Source organism: Dendrobates tinctorius, unplaced genomic scaffold, assembly GCF_039654945.1.
Source record: "Dendrobates tinctorius isolate UK_male_01 unplaced genomic scaffold, ASM3965494v1 ptg000322l, whole genome shotgun sequence".
NCBI classification, from domain to species: Eukaryota; Metazoa; Chordata; class Amphibia; order Anura; family Dendrobatidae; genus Dendrobates; species Dendrobates tinctorius.
In genome coordinates, this window is record NW_027361989.1 from 1,798,945 (window position 1) to 1,817,963 (window position 19,019).

The 19,019-nt window shown below is 46.2% G+C and overlaps 1 protein-coding gene across 1 annotated transcript in view; it reads left to right on the plus strand.

Moving 5' to 3' along the window:
* Positions 1 to 19,019, plus strand: part of LOC141074060 (uncharacterized) — a 72,897-nt gene that overhangs the window by 49,742 nt on the left and 4,136 nt on the right. Inside the window, exon 5 of the mRNA XM_073561576.1 lies at positions 8,357 to 8,488. Within this exon, the coding sequence (XP_073417677.1) occupies positions 8,357 to 8,488 (132 nt within the window). The remainder of the gene's footprint in view (positions 1 to 8,356; positions 8,489 to 19,019) is intronic.

Consider the following 19,019-nt stretch of genomic DNA (forward strand, 5'->3'; position numbering starts at 1 on the left):
TTGTTTCAAGACGCACACATACAAATGTTTTTCAGATATACTCAGAATTCAGATGATAGAATGGGTGGGAGCAGTCAGTCGATATCTATAAGACAGATATGACCCATAGTGGAGTGAGGAAGAAAATGTACATTAAGAAACCCTCCGATCACGAGGGGAGGAGCATTAGATAAGAAGGGATAGAAGAATGTGTTACTGAGTGGAGAGCAGCGTCCCAGCCTCAGGTATTATGAGGTGTTACAGGACCCAGAAGCATTTTATAAGATGGCAGAGGAAGTTAGGAAAAAAGGGCATGAGGAGAGGAATATAACAAGATTGCTGAATTTTATGCAAAACAAATATTTACACAGGAAGATGTCAGTTGCAATATCTGCATTACATTCATTTATACTTCTATATACATTCCCGATGACTGGACGTGTGCCAGCTGTCAAACGCAGAATGCAGAATATCGTGAGACCTGTTCTGACTGTCAGATGACCAACCCAAAGAGCCGTACCTTCTTTCCAACTATTTATATAGACGGCACGCCTCATGCTGCATCCTGTCCAGCATCCATTATAGGTTTATTAATTAATGTTGTTTATGAAAAGAATAATGAAGAAAAAGATGAATATGACATGGAGGTATATAATTAAACAGAACCGGAGAATAAATAGCTCAGACTGATAATCTATATTATTTATGGTTATATGGTGAGGGGACATAATTATCATCATCATCTTTTAAGCCTCAAAGCTCATTCTTTTGTACACAATCTACTCCACACAAGGACTCCTGGAAATACCAGGAGACAGATACCCTAGTAAGCAGCTTGCCAGACCCCCATTCTCCAGGATGTCATGCAGGGAGCTATGCAATTGAGATGCTGTTGTGTCTTAAAAAGGCGGTCCATGCTCAGAAATTCTACTAAGATGAGTGGCCAAAATTCCTCCAGAAACTCACTGCCAGTTATTGCAAGCGCTTGATTGCAGTTGTTGCTGCTAAGAGTGGCCCAACCAGTTATAAGATTTAGGGACAATCACTTTTTCACACAGGGCCCTGGAGGTTTGGATTTCTTTTTCCCCATATAATAAAGATCTTCATTAAAAAACTGCATTTTGTGTTATCTTTGGCTAATATTTACATTTGTTTGGTGATCTGATACATGTGTGACAAACATGCCAAAGAATAGGAAATGTGTGTGCATATGTCTATGTATACATATATACAGTGTGTGTGTATATTTATAGTGATGGTGAGCAGGCAGGGAGGAGTTTGTGAGGAAAATGGAGAAGGCGTGCTAAGTGCTGGCTCACAGGCCACTGCAACGCATAGCGGAGCTTGTAGTATTAGAGCGCAGTACGCCGGGGGACAAGAAGTGATTGATAAACATCAGAGCTGCATCTGGCAGACACCAAGTGATGCTATCTGCCTTATAAAGGTATATATTACTATAATAAGAGTATGGAGGCATTACTGGCACATAATAGTAAGGTTAATGAATACAAAATTAAACAAATTAGGGTAGTGGATAACTGTTTTAATATTTGGTACAGAAACCTTTGTTTGTAATTACAGAGGTCAGACGTTTCCTGTAGTTCTTGACCAAGTTTGCACACACTGCAGCAGGGATTTTGGCCCATAATTCCATACAGATCTTCTCCTAATCCTTCAGGTTTCAGGGCTGTCGCTGGGCAACATTGATTTTAAGCTCCCTCCAAAAATTTTCTATTGGGTTCAGGATTAGCGACTGGCTAGGCCACTCCAGGACCTTGAAATGCTCCTTAGTTCCTCTTGTGTGTTTTGGGTGATTGCCATGCTGGAAGTCCCAGCCACGACCCATTTTCTATGTTCCAACTGAGGGAAGGAGGTGTTTGGCTAAAATCTCGCGATCCTTGACCCATCCATCCTCCCTTAAATACGGTGAAGTCATCTTGTCTGTTTTGCAGAAAGACACCCCTAAAGTATGATGTTTTCCCCCACCGTGCTTCATGGTTGGGACGGTGTTCTTGGATTTGCACTCATCCTTCTTCCTCCAAACATGGCGGGTGGTGATGGTAGCAAAAAGTTCTATTTTGGTCTTATCTGACCAAATGACACTCTCCCTTGCCTCCCCCGGATCATCCAGATGGCTATTGGCAAACTTCTAATGGGCCTTGACATATGCTGGTGTGAGTAGCAGGACCTTGCGTGCCCGGAAAGATTTTAATCCATGATGGCATAGTGTGCTTGTAGCTCTATTACTGGCACCCCTGCATGGTGGGATGCCAGCTTACTCACTGCCTCAGACCCTCGGCACAATCCCCAGCGTTCTCCTGCTTCCTGGCTGTGTGAGCGCCGCAGCTCCCAGCAGTGCACCTAGTACACACATGCACGCACTCCCCCATTCTTAAAGGGGCAGAGCAAGTATATACTAAATACTCTTAGCTTGTTGCTCAGAGATATTTAGTATAATTACTACACCTGGAAGATGGCTTCCAGCTAATTGCTGGGAGTCATCCTATATAAAAGACTCCCTCTCCCTTAGGGATTCGCCATGCAACGTGTAGAATCATTAGTCAGTAAGGTGTACTACTAGTGAGTTATGAGGTCCCCTGGTCCTGGTTTGGCTAGTGTCCTAAACCTGTATTCCTTGCCCCAGTGTGGCCAGTCCTGAATCCATCATCCCCTGGTCCCAGAGCAGCCAGTGTCTGAAACTCATTCCGGTGTGGCAAGTCCTGTATCCGTAGTCCCCTGGATCCAGAAAGGCCATAGCCTGAATCTCATTCCCGGAGCGGCCAGTGCTTGAAGCTTGTCCATGAGTGGCCAGTGCCTGAACATTGTCATCTGGTCTGTGTTCGGCCAAACCCTGTTCCAGTATCATCGACCAGAGTGTCTTAACCTTGCCCTAATCAGTGTCAGTAACCATTCTGTAGAGGTACCAGAACTTACTAGTCTGAACAGAGACGTATCCTTATTCAGTGTCAGCGAACCTCTGCAGCTGCAATATTGGGTTCTGCCCAGGAGTGGTACCTGGCGGCTACCTGCAGGTCAGTCTGTATCCACCAGTGAACACTAGGTAGCTGATTAGCTGTGCACACTCCCTGAGCAGGCCCGGTCCTGTGATCCCAGCTCTCTTCAGGTCATTGACCCAGTCTTACCATGTAGTTCTGGGCTTTCTGACCTTTCTCAGAATCTTCCTTACTCCACGAGACGAGATCTTGCATGTAGCCCCAGACCGAAGAAGACTGACAGTCAACTTGTTTTTCTTCCATTTTCTAATAATTTTGTCAACAATTGTTGCCTTTTCACCAAGCTGCTTGCCTATTGTGCTGCAGCCCACCCCAGCCTTGTGCAGGTCTGCAATTTGTCCCTTGTGTCCTTAGACAGCTCTTTGGTCTTGGCCATGGTGGAGAGGTTGGCGTGTGACTGATTATCTGGAAAGGTGTCTTTTATACAGATAACAAGTTCAAACTGGTTGCAATTAATACAGGTGAGAGCAGAGTAGAAGGGCTTTTTAAAGAAAAACTAACAGGTCTGAGAGAGTCTGAATTCTTGGTGGTTGGTCGGTGATCATATACTTATTTCATGCAATAAAATGCAATTTCATTATTTTAAAATCATACAATGTGATTTTCTGTTTTTTTTATTTTTAGATTTTCTGTCACCGTTGAAGTGTACCTGTGATAAATATTACAGACTTCTCCATTCTTTGTAGGAGGGAAAACTTGCAAAATGGCAGCGTATCAAATACTTATTTTCCGCACTGTGTCAGGATCTTGGCTGTACATGTCCTTAAAGATTCATTTCTTACATTCGCATCAAGACATGTTTCAACCAAACTGTGAAGTCGTGAGCGATGAGCACGGTGAGAGATTTCACCAAGATATTGCACCTATGGAAAAAAAGAGATCAAGGACAATGGAATCCATCAATGCTTGTAGATAACGTTGGACCATTGTAAGAGATGACCCGGTGCAGGAGTACAAGAGACAAGAAAAAGAGCTGTCACTGAATGAGGGCCACAGTTCATAATGCAATTTCTGTGACTGTGTGTAATCCGTAATAGTGTTTAGATATGTCTTAGATATTGGAATTGCTGCTAAGCTTCCTCTAAGGCTGGTTTCACACTTGCGTTTTTTCGCACTGGATTTTAGCGCTAAAAAACGCATGCTTTTTTTCCCTATATTTTGCATGGGATGCGCTTATGTGCGCATACACATGCGTTTGTATGCATTTTTCCGCGCATGCGTTTTTTTTGCGGTATGCGCTCGGGCGCACAAAATGCATCCTGTTGCATTTTTTGGGCGTCCGACTTGCCTCAAAAAAAAACCGCATGCGCGCGCAATGTGTTTTTTTACAGCAAGATACCCATTATAAGTCTATGGGTGCGCATATGCGCGCATTGGCATGCTTATGTATGCTTTTTTGCGCATGCGTTTTTTTTTTAACCATTAGTTGGACAATGGAATTTAGGGGTTTGGGTTAGAGTTAGGGTTAGTTAAGGGGGTTTAGGGTTAGGGTTAGGGTTAGCTAGGGTTTAGGGTTAGGGTTTGGGTTACTAGGGTTTGGTTAAGGGTTAGGGTTAGTATGGTTTGGTTAAGGGTTAGGGTCAGGGTTAGGGTCAGAGTTAGGGTTAGGGTCAGGGTATGGTTTGGTTAAGGGTTAGGGTCAGGGTTAGGGTTAGGGTCAGGGTTAGGGTTATGGTCAGGGTTAGGGTTAGGATCAGGGTATGGTTTGGTTAAGGGTTAGGGTCAGAGTTAGGGTCAGGGTTAGGGTTAGTAAAGTCATGGTTTGGGTTAGTGTGAGGGGCCACCTAATGTTGGAAAAAAACGCAAATGCGGTAAAAACGCACTAAAAACGCATACAAACGCATAAAAGCGCTGCGTTTTTTTCATGCATGCTCATAAAAATGCTTGAAAAAAATGCAGCATTTGTATGCGTTTGTATGCGTTTTTTCAATGCGTTTTTTTGCGGGAAAAACGCGCTGCAAAAAAAAAAGCAAGTGTGAAAGTAGCCTAAGTATCAGACAATTGGCCTAACAAAATATTATGCATTTTTATATTTGCAAAAGTAATGTTTCCGAGTACTGAAACTATTATGTATCAATAACATGTAGCGGTAAAAGGAAAAAACAAGGGACAAGTAAAATTGTCATTGTCAGATCTGAATTCAGAAGGGGAGAATCATGAGGACATGGCTCGTTTCATAACTCAACCGGACAGCTTCTTTATAACCAATGAATTTTTATTAAATTTCAAACAGCTACAAGTCCTACAGTCAGCGCAGAGACAATAGAGTCGGTGATAGGGGCATCACATATGACTTGGCTCCTAGAGAAAAGGCCTTCTCAGCGTCCAAGGGCAGGAATGCACTGGGAAGGCCCAACAGTTCCGCCACCCAAATGAGATTCAAATTCGGTGGGTACCATCCTTGGTTTCCCGGCCAGCCACAAAACCGACCTGGTCAGGAGAGACAAGAGAGGGGATTATCAAATGAAGGCGGGAGGCTAGCAATTTGGTATATATCTTTAAATCATAATTCAATAAAGCAATGGGTCTAAAATTCCCAGGACTATCAGGGGTCTTACCTGGCTTAGGGAGAGTGGTAATAGTAGCTTCCAAATTAGGGGCAGCAACTTTGCCTGAATCCCACCAACATGAAAACATCCTCAATAGATATGGGGCCAGAAGTTCCTGAAAAGTGCGATAATGTTCATTTGATAGTCCATCCGGACCAGGCGCAGTGTGTAGCTTCCTGCTTTTAATAGTTTTTTTGATCTCCTCTTCTGTAAATGGGGTGTTTAACAATAATAATTGTTCTTGGGATACACGTGGTAAATTAACTGATTGCAGATATGAATCGATTGCTACCTGAGTGGGTTGACGGGTCTGCGGGTCAGAATGTAAGTTATATAAATGGGAGTAGTACTTTACAAATGTCTCCGTGATGTCAATCGGATTCCTAACCAGACACCCATTCTGATCTTGTAAACCATCTTTTCTGGATTTAGCCTCTCGCTTACGTACCCTACGTGCCAGTATTGCTCCCGTTCTGTCTCCAGTGGCGTAAAAGTGAGTTTTAAGCTTATGTAAATTACGGGCATAGGCAGAAAGCAAAACCTCCCGCAATTGAAAGCCAACCCCATATATCTCATCCGACACCGCCTGCGAGGGTGAGGTTTTATTCAGTGATTACAACTGGTCAAGTCTAGCTAAGAGGTCATCCCCTATCCCTCTATTACGCTTCAGTATGGAGGCTTGTTGTATGAGATATCCCCGTATAACTACTTTATGCGCAGCCCATAGCGTTTCATCTGAAACTTCCCCATTATCGTTAATATGGAAGTAGTGAGTCAACTCAGTAGAGATACCACACGTCACCTTCTCATTTAGTAAAAGAGACGGGTTCAGACGCCACCAAAAAGCAGGGTTCGCATGATGTTTTAATGCTAACTGTAACACAATGGGAGCATGGTCAGACCAGGTAATTAATCCTATGCTGGAGGAGATGCATCTAGGAAGAACCGAAGTATCCACCAGAATATGGTCTATCCTAGTATATGTACGGTGTCGGAAGGAATAAAAGGTATAATCTTTTTCACTTGCGTGGGAGTACCTCCAGAAATCGTGTAGATGATATTCTTTGGCTATGCCTTTCAATGCCCCCCTAGGCCGAATGCCACCTCGTGAGCAGTCTAGATCCCTGTCCATGGGAAGATTAAAGTCTCCACAGTATATCTTTTCACCCTGCGCCAGACCACCCAATCTATGTAGTACTTTGCGGATAAATGTCTGTTGCGAATGATTTGGGGCGTAGATGACTGTGATTGTGTGCAACTCGCCATTCAATGTGCATATGAGGGACAGAAATCTGCCCACAGGATCCGCTTCCTTCCGAATACATTTGATGGCTAATGTATTTTTAAAGATGATGCACACCCCAGCCTTTTTAGTGTTATTATTAGCTAAGTAAATATTAGAGAATTGTGGGTGACGCAGCCTAAAATTATCAGCTTCTATCAGATGCGTCTCCTGCAGGCAGATAATCTCCGCACCTGATTTTTTCACCTCTTTCCATAGGATGTACCTCTTATTGGGGGAGTTCAACCCCCTAACACTTAAAAACATAATGGTAACACTCATAATTCTACATAAAAAAACTTGCTATCACACATACATCTTCATGAACCCATATCACCTGCATCTGGGCTCGTGTGTTGGCAACATAGAGAACCACAGTAACCACATTAAAAAGACCCATCTCGGAGGTGTACCTAAAAAACAGGAGACAAGGGAAACAAAACACAGAGAAAAGTAAAAAAAATTCTAAACACAAAGTCATGCAGCCACTAGGCCAAAGGCCAGGCTAGTCAGGCAGTGAAATGCCTGAGTGGTCAGTCCTAGACCGCAGGTAAATGCCAGCTCAGGGCAGTTCCAAGGCTCACTCTCAAAAAGATGGAAAATAACCGGGAGTTATCTTGGACGAGGTGCTGGAGCAAAAAGAAAAAAACGGTGACAAAATCCGTAGCACCCTCACAGCAGAGTCCTGCATCCGGACAGCATCTCATCCTCCTCTTCAAGTTTGAATCCAGTCCTGAACAATTTTCTTTCCCATCGGGTTCTGGCGGGGAGCAAAGGAAATCTTCCAATCGGTTAGCTTGTTCTCAGCCTGTTTGGGAGATTGGCAGACCACACCACGACCTTCATAAGATATTATCAGCGTGACAGGATTGAATCCCCATTTGTATCGGATATGAACATCACGTAGTGCTTTACAAACATGAGCGAATTCTCGCCTCCTTGGCAGCGTGGACGCTAATAAATCTGGGAACACCTGTAAGCCTTGGTATTCAGCAGGGAGCTCAGGGGGTTTCCTCATCCCCTGCATGAAGGCGTCTTTGGTAGTATAGAAGTGGACACGCGCCAAAGTGTCTCTCGGCAAGGCTGGGTCCACATGCCGGGGTTTGGGGAGTCTATCCTGTCAATCAGGAAATCCCTGGGGAGCAAGGTTGGGAGTACAGTTTGCATGAATTTAAGCAAAAAGTCAGCCAGCTCCTTATCTGGAATGTCGCCCTGTATGCCCCTGACACGCACATTATTCCTCCGTAATCTATCTTCTAGATCATACATCTTATCCTGGACCACAGTCATATCCTCTCTCAAAGCTTTGTTCTCATCCACTAGGGCATTTATAGTCTTGGCATATTCAGCCATCTTGCTCTCGACATGAGCAGTTCTCTCCCCCAGGGACGAGACTTCCCCTCTAATCTCCTGCAGCATGGACTGCTTGTCTTCCTTTAGGGAAGCACGAATGGAGGCCAGAAAGTCTCTCATGCCTCCTTAAGTAATAGGAGACAGGTTGATGTGAGTCTCAAATGTCCCCCTCCCCCCAGAGCCAACTGATGAGCGGGAGGAAGCTGAGGGGGAAGCCGCCGCCATTTTACCTGCAGCATGTGCAGTTTGTCCTCGGGGGAAGAAGTCCGGGAGCTTCCGCGGGGGAACAGGATTTCTGCGCTCTCCCTCCGGTAATCATGTGCCCAGGACCTTCCAGGAGCCATTACTGTGCACAGGGAGGAGGAGAGGTAATATAGAGTGCTGTTATTATCCGGTTTAAGTCCAGAGAAGCAGGAGCCTGTGAGTTATGTGGCCTCTCTGGTCTGCATGCAGGCCACGCCCCCCATGAGAGGGCTTTCGATTCGGTGTCCTGGACATATCCTTTTATGGTTCTATCGGAAGTCGGATTCTCCCCTAAACTTATAAAGTGCCTCCAATTGTTATATGATAGCCCTATCGCTTATGTAAAACTCCCGTCACCACATCCCCCTCCAATTAATATTCAGAGGGTACCAGGCAGGGCTGTCCTCTGTCTCTGGCTCTTTTTGCACTTGTAATGGAACCCATTGTGGAAGCAATAAGGAGAGATCAGAATATCCTGGGCCCTGAGAATATGGGAGACCAATATAAAGTCAGCCTCTTTGCGGATGATCTCCTGCTAACATTAATAAGTCCCCACACTACACGCCCTCACTTGTTTTCCCTCCTTCACAAATTTGAGAAGATCTCAGGGTTGAAGATTAACATTAATAAATACAAAGCATTATTTGTAAATTTTCCTAAGACAGAGCAAACTAATATAGTGTCCCATCTTGGGTTTATACACAAAGAACAATATCTAACATATCTGGGTATCAACTTAACAGCAAACAGGTCAACTCAGCTTAGGTGGAATTACACTCCACTGATCCGAAACTTCCAGAGGGACCTGGATAGATGGGCTTCCTCAAAGTTATCCTGGCTCGGCAGAACACATGCATTAAAAATGGTGTCACTGCCTCGCTTCTTATATCTATTTAGGTCCCTCCCAATTATGGTACCAGCCAGAACGTTCACTCATTTACACTCTATGATGTCTAAGTTTCTTTGGCTAGGAAAACAACCCAGAATTGTGCAAAAACTTATGTTCCGACACAGAAAAGAAGGGGGTTTATCCCTCCCTAATTTTACACTTTATTACAAGTCGGCACAGATTGCTCCATTAATAAGTGCGTGTTCATATCCCAATAGTCTGAGATGGGTTATTCTGGAATCATTTCTCTCCAAACCATTCTCTTTATCAGGCCTAATGTGGACCACAGACCGACTTCCACGGGGGTTAATGAATGTGGCTCCTTTTACAGTCCACTTGTTGCTTCTTTGGAGTAAAGTCCGGTTTAGATATAACTTACAATCAAGCCCTTCTCCCCTGACAGCTATATTACAAAACCCCATGTTCCCGCCAGGCCTTGAGCCACAAATTTTTTTTTGGTGGAAGCTGAAAGGTATTCATATACTTAAACATTTGTGTTCCCCATTTAATATCTTACTTGACAGACAGGAATTTGTTCAAAAATTTGATCCTCCAGTTAGGGAGGTAATGCGACTGAACCAGATCTTCCACTTTGCAAAGCAGATCCTCCCGAGCGGTACTACTCTCAGGGCAACCAGTTTTGAAAATAAATGTCTAAATGACCCTTTGGGCAGGGGAACGATCTCATTGATCTACTATGCTAGAAATTCTCCACAAAATGATAAAAAAATTGAAGTATACAGTATGTTACAGTAGGAGGAGGATTTGGGGTTTAAACAGTCAATTGATGAATGGTATCGTAGCTATGACACCCTATCAGAAGGTAGTCACCAGACTTCCCTTGTTGAGACCTCCTTAAAACTATTGCACATAGTCTATTATGTACTGGAAAAAATTCACAGCATTTTTCCTAAAATCTCGGGAGACTGTTTTAGGGGCTGTGGAATATCTGGTGACATGAGACATATTTGGTGGTCTTGTATGGTGGTTTCTGGGCTTTGGGAGAAGGTGAAGCGTCTGATAGCACAGATGTATGGTGGACCGGTTGATCTGGAACCTTCTACCCTTTTACTGGGAACCAGGCCTTCCCGGCTTCCAGAAAGCTTTCAGAAGCTAGTAAACTACTTATGTATGGCCACTAAATCCACATTACGGCAAAGTGGAAGTCGCCCTCACTGTCAATATCTGTGGAGAAAGAGAAGATGAACGACATTATGTTATTCTCATTTGTGGCCCCATCGTTTCTTGTAGAATAAATCCCTTTCTCACACAGTCCTGTAGTAATGACTTTGTTCTCACGTTTTGTAGGAGGGTTCGTCTGACTCCATCTTATGTAATCAGTATAAGTGCGAGAGATGAGAGACCGACGACCGCAGTTTTACCGTGTGTGTCCGGCGTCAGTTCTACAGTGTGAGAGACGCGGGGTCTGTGACCGAAGCTGGGGTTATACGGGTGTATACAGCATACACAGAGGGGTCTGTGACCGAAGCTGGGGGTATACGGGTGTATACAGCATACACAGAGGGGTCCGTGACCGAAGTTGAGGGTATACGGGTGTATACAGCACACAGGGGTCAGCGACCAAAGCTGGGGGTATACGGGTGTATACAGTGTACACAGGGGTCTGTTACCGAAGCTGGGGATATACGGGTGTATACAGCATACACAGAGGGGTCTATGGCCAAAACTGTGGGTATACGGGTGTATACAGCGTACACAGGGTCTATGGCTAAAGCTGGGGGTATACGGGTGTATACAGCGTATGCAGGGGGGTCTGTGACCAAAGCTGGGGGTATACAGGTGTATACAGCGTACACAGGGGTCTGTGACCGAACCTGGGGGTATATGGGTGTATGCAGCGTACACAGGGGTCTGCGACCAAAACTGGGGATATACGGGTGTATACAGTGAACACAGGGGGCTGTGACCGAATCTGGGAGTACACGGTGTATACAGCATACACACAGGGTTCTGAGACTGAAGCTGGGGGTATACTGATGTATACAGTGTGAGAGACGCGGGGACTGTGACTGAAGCTGGGGGTATACAGGTGAATACAGTATACACAGGGGTCTGCGACTGAAGCTGGGGATAAACAGGTGTATACAGTGAACACAGGGGTCTGTGACCGAAGCTGGGGGTATACGGGTGTACATAGCGTACACAGAGGGGTCTGCGACCGAAGCTGGGGGTATATGGGTGTTTACAGCACACACAGAGGGGTCTGTGACCGAAGCTGGGGGTATACGGGTGTATAAAGAGCACACTGAGGGGTCTGCGACCGAAGCTGGGGGAATATAGGTGTATACAGTGTACAAATAGGCGTCTGCGACCAAAGCTGGGGGTATATGAGTGTAAACAGCATACACAGGGGTCTGTGCCCGAACATGGGGGTATATGGGTGTATACAGGGCACACTGAAGGGTCTGCGACTGAAGCTGGGAGTATACGGGTGTATACAGCATACACTGTGGGGTCTGCGACCGAAGCTGGGGTATACAGAGTACACAGAGGGGTCCACACAAACACGGCTTCGCTCTGTACACCTCATACACACACGGCTCCGCTCCGTACACCTCGTACGCACGCGACTCCGCTCCGTACACCTCGTACGCACACGGCTCCGCTCCGTACACCTCGTACACACACGGCTCCGCTCCGTACACCTCGTACACACGCGGCTCCGCTCCGTACACCTCGTACACACACGGCTCCGCTCCGTACACCTCGTACACACACGGCTCCGCTCCGTACACCTCGTACACACACGGCTCCGCTCAGTACACCTCGTACACACACGGCTCCGCTCAGTACACCTCGTACACACACGGCTCCGCTCAGTACACCTCGTACACACACAGGGCTCCGCTCAGTACACCTCGTACACACACAGGGCTCCGCTCAGTACACCTCGTACACACACAGGACTCCGCTCCGTACACCTCGTACGCACACGGCTCCGCTCCGTACACCTCGTACACACACGGCTCCGCTCCGTACACCTCGTACACACGCGGCTCCGCTCCGTACACCTCGTACACACACGGCTCCGCTCCGTACACCTCGTACACACACGGCTCCGCTCCGTACACCTCGTACACACACGGCTCCGCTCAGTACACCTCGTACACACACGGCTCCGCTCAGTACACCTCGTACACACACGGCTCCGCTCAGTACACCTCGTACACACACAGGGCTCCGCTCAGTACACCTCGTACACACACACAGCTCCGCTCCGTACACCTCGTACACACACGGCTCCGCTCCGTACACCTCGTACACACACGGCTCCGCTCAGTACACCTCGTACACACACGGCTCCGCTCAGTACACCTCGTACACACACGGCTCCGCTCAGTACACCTCGTACACACACAGGGCTCCGCTCAGTACACCTCGTACACACACAGGGCTCCGCTCAGTACACCTCGTACACACACAGGGCTCCGCTCAGTACACCTCGTACACACACAGGGCTCCGCTCAGTACACCTCGTACACACACAGGGCTCCGCTCAGTACACCTCGTACACACACAGGGCTCCGCTCAGTACACCTCGTACACACACAGGGCTCCGCTCAGTACACCTCGTACACACACGGCTTGGCTCCGCTCAGTACACCTCGTACACACACGGCTTGGCTCCGCTCCGCACACCTCGTACACACGCGGCACCGCTCCGTACACCTCGTACACACACGGCTCCGCTCCGTACACCTTGTACACACACAGCTCCGCTCCGTACACCTCGTACACATGCGTCTCCGCTCCGTACACCTCGTACACACATGGCTCTGCTACATCCACCCTGTAAACCCCTCCTGACCCCACACATAAACTTCCCCTCATCCAGCACCATGACAACCAGCACAGCAGAGTCCTGCACACACTTAAGGCCCCGTCACACTAAGCGACTTACCAGCGATCCCGACACCGATATCAAGGTGTCAGGATCGCTAGTAAGTCGCTATGTGATCGCTGGCCATCCCTGTAAAAAATAGAATCAAAATAAAAAATATTGTTATTCTCACCTTCCGATGTCCTGTTCTGCCATCCTGCCTCTCTCCACGCTCCGGTCCCAGTGATCCTTTGCGAGAATGACCGCGAGATGTCACGGTCTCGAGGGATAACAAAGTCTCGCGGTCATTCGTGCAAAGGATCACTGGGACCCGAGCGTGGAGAGAGGCAGGATGGCAGAACAGGACATCGGAAGGTGAGAATAACAATATTTTTTATTTTGATTCTATTTTTTACAGGGATGGCCAGCGATCACATAGCGACTTACTAGCGATCCTGACACCTTGATATCGCTTAATGTGACGGGGGCCTTAAGTGTGTGCAGGACTCTGCTGTGCTGGTTGTCATGGTGCTGGATGAGGGGAAGTTTATGTGTGGGGTCAGGAGGGGTTTACAGGGTGGATGTAGCAGAGCCGTGTGTGTACGAGGTGTACGGAGCAGAGCCGTGTGTGTACAAGGTGTACGGAGCGGAGACGCATGTGTACGAGGTGTACGGAGCGGAGCTGTGTGTGTACAAGGTGTACGGAGCGGAGCCGCGTGTGTACGAGGTGTACGGAGTGGAGCCGTGTGTGTACGAGGTGTACGGAGCGGTGCCGCGTGTGTACGAGGTGTGCGGAGCGGAGCCAAGCCGTGTGTGGAAGGTGGAAGGTGAGAATAACAATATTTTTTATTTTTTGTATTATTTTTTGTACCTGGTCGCTGGTCTCCCGCCTTTCACACACAGCGATGCGTGCTGGCCAGCGGGAGACCAGCGACCAAAGAAATGTCCAGAGGTTTCTTCCAGCGATCAGCGATACCGGCAGGGGGGCCGCTCGCTGATCACTGTCACACACAGCGATCTCGCTGGTGAGATCGCTGTTACGTCACAAAAGTTGTGACTCAGCAGCGATCTCGCTACCGAGATCGCTTAGTGAGACGGGGCCTTTAGGCCCCTGATCATGTGACCTCTGACTCCTCCCCTCATGTGACCTCATCACAGGTCCTGTGCGCACAGAGCAGCTGTAGAAATCTCCGGCCTCGGGGGTCTCACCAGACTTCGCTCTTTTCTTGCAGGGGCCGCAGTGGATTTCATCCTGGATCCATAGAGCTGAATAGAGGAGCGATGTTCCTTCACTCTGATGGTAATTGATGGTGACGTTTGTCCAACGTCCACGTTACTGAGTAAATCCCCCCAGCCGGTAAAGACCCTGATATCCACAGGTGTCCCCTCTAATTGGGGGAAAGGGATAGAAAAGCCTCTTATCCCGAGGGGAAACCCTGTACATGGAGACATCGGCCTCAGATCTCTCCTGTCCTGTTCTTCCAGAAAAGCCTCAAACTTCTGTGTGTGACTCAGAGCTGAGATCTAACGTGATAGAAGATTCAAGTGCGGGGAAGACGGGAAACCTTCATATAGACGGCCGGTGGGGATGGAGGCAGTGACCGACTCTGGCCAAATCTGTCTCTAGAGCCGCAGTAGAAGATGAAGATGTCGTCCTCATCATGAAGGAGTTATTTCTCATGTCGCGTGTAATGAATATCTCTTGCAGTATTGCTAATGCCGATTCCAGTGTCGGTAATGAGACGAGAATTAGCGTTATGGAAGATGAGTCTATGAGGAACGTGTTCAGCTGCCGACTCCGAGGAGGAAACTGCTTGTTGTCTGTGGCCTAAATATATAGGTTTTATTAGTAGATGTCAGGGAAGAAAACTAAACCCTGTAAGATAATAAATCTCCTCATATGTTTCCCTTATTATCTCCAGTAATTGTATTATTACACAGGATTCTTATGATGTTACATCGGATCATCTTCTTCTCATTCAGGTCTCTAAAATATCGGATCCTCTCAGTGAAGATCTTCTACAGAAGATAATTTTCCTGATTTACCCATCAAGGATGGATATGGACAGAGACAAGATGACGGAGAGGATGTTACACCTCACCCTAGAGATCCTCTTGCGTCTCACTGGAGAGGTGAGAGATTCTGATGACGTCACATTACATCATTCTTATCTATGGGAATAACAGATGGACAGAACTGGAGAGGTGAGGACTCTGGAAATGTCTGTAGTGAGATTTATTAATGTGTCTCTCCATTAACAGGATTACACAGTGGTGAAGAAGACCTCTAGTGATCGCTGTCAGGACCCTGTGTCTGAGGGATGGGGAAGACCCCTGAGCCCAATCACGGGGCCTCCACCTCACCCCCTGATCCATGAGGACATCAATGACCAGAAGATCCTAGAACTCATCTACAAGATGACTGAGCTGCTGACTGGAGAGGTGACACTGCAGGGAATGCTGGGACATTATACAGTAACATTATGAAGGGATCGGGGGATGACGGTATCATTGTATGTGTCAGGTTCCTATAAGGTGCCAGGATGTCGCCGTCTATTTCTCCATGGAGGAGTGGGAGTATTTAGAAGGACACAGAGATCTGTACAAGAACGTCATAATGGAGGTTCCCCAGCCTCTCACATCTCCAGGTAATAGACAGGACTAAATACACACGGCCTATAATTATCTGTATGTAGAGAATGAATTCAGTCCCTGTATGTGTTTCCTCCAGATCTATCCAGTAAGAGGACAACACCAGAGAGATGTCCCCATCCTCTTCTTCCACAGGACTGTAACCAAGAAGATCCCAGTGCTCCTCAGGATCATCAGGTAGATGGAGAGAAGGTGTCAGGAGATCTCCCCTATGAAGTGTAGACGGCTGTGAAGGTCTTGTGCTCAGTCTTGTTTTATCCACCAGTATTATGTGTTTTATACTTGCGTAATGAGAACGGTGGAGATGGCAGGATTAGAGCTGATCATAGATGAGACTTCTCCATCTGTCTGTGACTTTTACAATATTTGTTTCAGGGTGAAGATCTCACCCATATTAATACTACAGAGACATATGTGAGAGATGATGAGCGGTGTAAAGAGGAGATTCCCACATATGACTACCCAGGTGAGTAGTAACCACTGAATGCAGAGAAGTCACAGATTCCTCTCAGTCACCGGCTGTGGCTGCTTTATCGGTGGTGTAGTTCGGCTGTATTACCATGATCACCATTTTGCCTCTAGACCACAACATTCTCCTCCACCCAAAACTGTTCAAATGACTTTGGGCATTAAAAGCCCTTTTCTATAGAACTTACAACCTGGAGGATCCACCTACCCCCTGGGATTAATAACAAGAATCTCATATAAAATGCTAAAATGCCTATGGATGATACCAAAACAATTTGTTCACCCTAGGCACAAGCCACATCAGCTCCTATAAACATGGAAACACCGGAGAAAAAAGGGAGCAAAACGACGACTGCAAAAATATTAATAATTTTTATTAAATATCGTACAAAGAAGTGCACAAAATCATGATGAGGTGCCAATATAAAGCAGATGAACACATACCTGACCATCCCCTCGTCCATCCAAGATGAAATAATGTCCTCATATATGTATTTTAGACATCATGCCCAAGTGGAAGCCCAAAATATAATACCGCCCTACAAAAATCAATGGCCATATGGCCCAGATTACTTCAAGTAAATCCCCTGAGCAAAGCTCAAAAAGTAAGGAGGAGAGACATATAATGTCCTTAGGGTGCAATGAATCTGGACATAAACAAGGGCGACCACCAGTGAAAGACAGAAATAAATGTCAGATCAAAATCTTACCAGAGGATGCAGGAGGAAGAGGGGAAGCGTCTGGCAGTGACCCCTGACGCACGTTTCATGGCGCAGAAAGGCCGCTTTATCAAGGAGATAGTAACCATATCTCCACAGGACCTTCATATACCCTGTGACCGCGGTCACGTGACCGCGATCAACCAATCATCGCGGACTCATCGGCGCATGCGCTCTGAGGTCGGCAAGCACCGCTGCACAGAACAGGCGTCATGCTGAACACAGGACACCGGTCAAAAGACCAAGGCGCCCGTGTACAACATAAAGACGCCCATCTGTCAGCAGCACAATTACCACCGCAGAGAGATGCGCACAGCCGCCCATAATTGTATCCCATATATAGGGTAAATGGAAATCCCAAAAATCCATACCGGGAAGATGAATGATTTTTAAAGGGGTCATGGCCATACAAAAGAATCATCACATACATACATGGATATACATCACATATAGCCCAGGCGATAAAGAGTCTCATATATTAAATACATCAAATGCATAAAACGAATATATGGTCATGACACATACAACTATAAAGGCCACTAGATCCGATTCACATGTTTGATATAATATGCTCATAATTATATCCCATACATGGGAAGAACCCTAAGGTCCATGCAGACAATAATCCTAAGCGGGTCATGACCGTAAAAAAAGTCATCACATATATATAAATGTACATCGTATATGACATAAACAGTGAAAAAATCTCACATACTAAGTACATAAAATACATAGAATACAATATATGGTCATGATTCCCACAACTGTAGAGACTGCTGGATGCGGTTCACATAGATATGGTACAGGGTGAGGGTCCAAGGAGACATATGGTGTCCTCAAAGTCACTAACTATAAACTATTGACATACAAGAAAAGATTAGTGAAAATAAAGAGTAAAAATTAAAAACAATATAAAAACAACACACTGCCAGAAAAAAGGAGGGAGTGTGATATAGACCTGTGGAGGAAAAAGGACAGGAGGAATTCTCATTACCTATATATTATATGCCTATAAATATACCCAGATATCCATATGGAATATACTATAAAGAGAATAATGCAAATCATCCCATTGGGAATCCATTAACAAAAAAGAAAATAATATCCGGGACCAATTGATGCATAATTGTTAAATCCCCAAAGACTATAGGAATGGGGCCAAGCTCAAAACTTCATTGAGTCCATTAGGGGTCATGGTGTCCAGTTGAACGAACCACCTGAGTTCCATCTGTGATAAAAAATGTTTGTTGTCACCACCCCTAATCCCCATATGAAGCGCATCCATCCCTCTAGTTCTCTTCTCATCAGATGGGACAAGGGAATTCCAGATTAGACAGAGAATTTCCTGTGGAACTTCAAACGTGATTTACTATGCCACGTGCCCTTGTCCCAAAATATATGTGGGTCTGACAACGAGAGAACTCAGGATTCGAGTGCGCGAGCATGTGCGGGACATTGGCGCGGCCAAGACAGTGTCCGATATTGGGGATGTGAAAACCATTCCCCAACACTATAGATCATGTCATAATAGCGATGCGACCTTATTGAAGATTAGAGGGATTAATGCGCTTCATATGGTTTATGTGGCTTCATACTCTAATTACCCCAGAGAGGTTTCACCACTAGTTACTCATTTATTACTGATGGAGACTGTGGAGTTTGATCATTTCAGTAGTTCCTAATCAGGCCCCATTATTAATATCTGACGTGTGTCACTTTATGTGGTGGTAAGTTTTGAATTCTTCACAAAGGATAATAGAAAACAAATGGATCTTAGAAATTGTTTTCCAGCTTCGCACTATACCCTACATACACTACTATCTGGCAGTGTTCAGAAGGGAAGGAGCGCCATTTAGCTATTTGAATGCAGATCTAGCTGAATAGTTTGCAGACACAATGTATTGGGAGCACTGTTCATGGTAACCTGGCAGCTCAAAAGATGTCCACCATGAACATGCTTGGCTCTATCTTCTTTGCTTTCCCAAGGATTGCCTTGCTCATCGCCCTATAACACCCTCACATGGAATCTG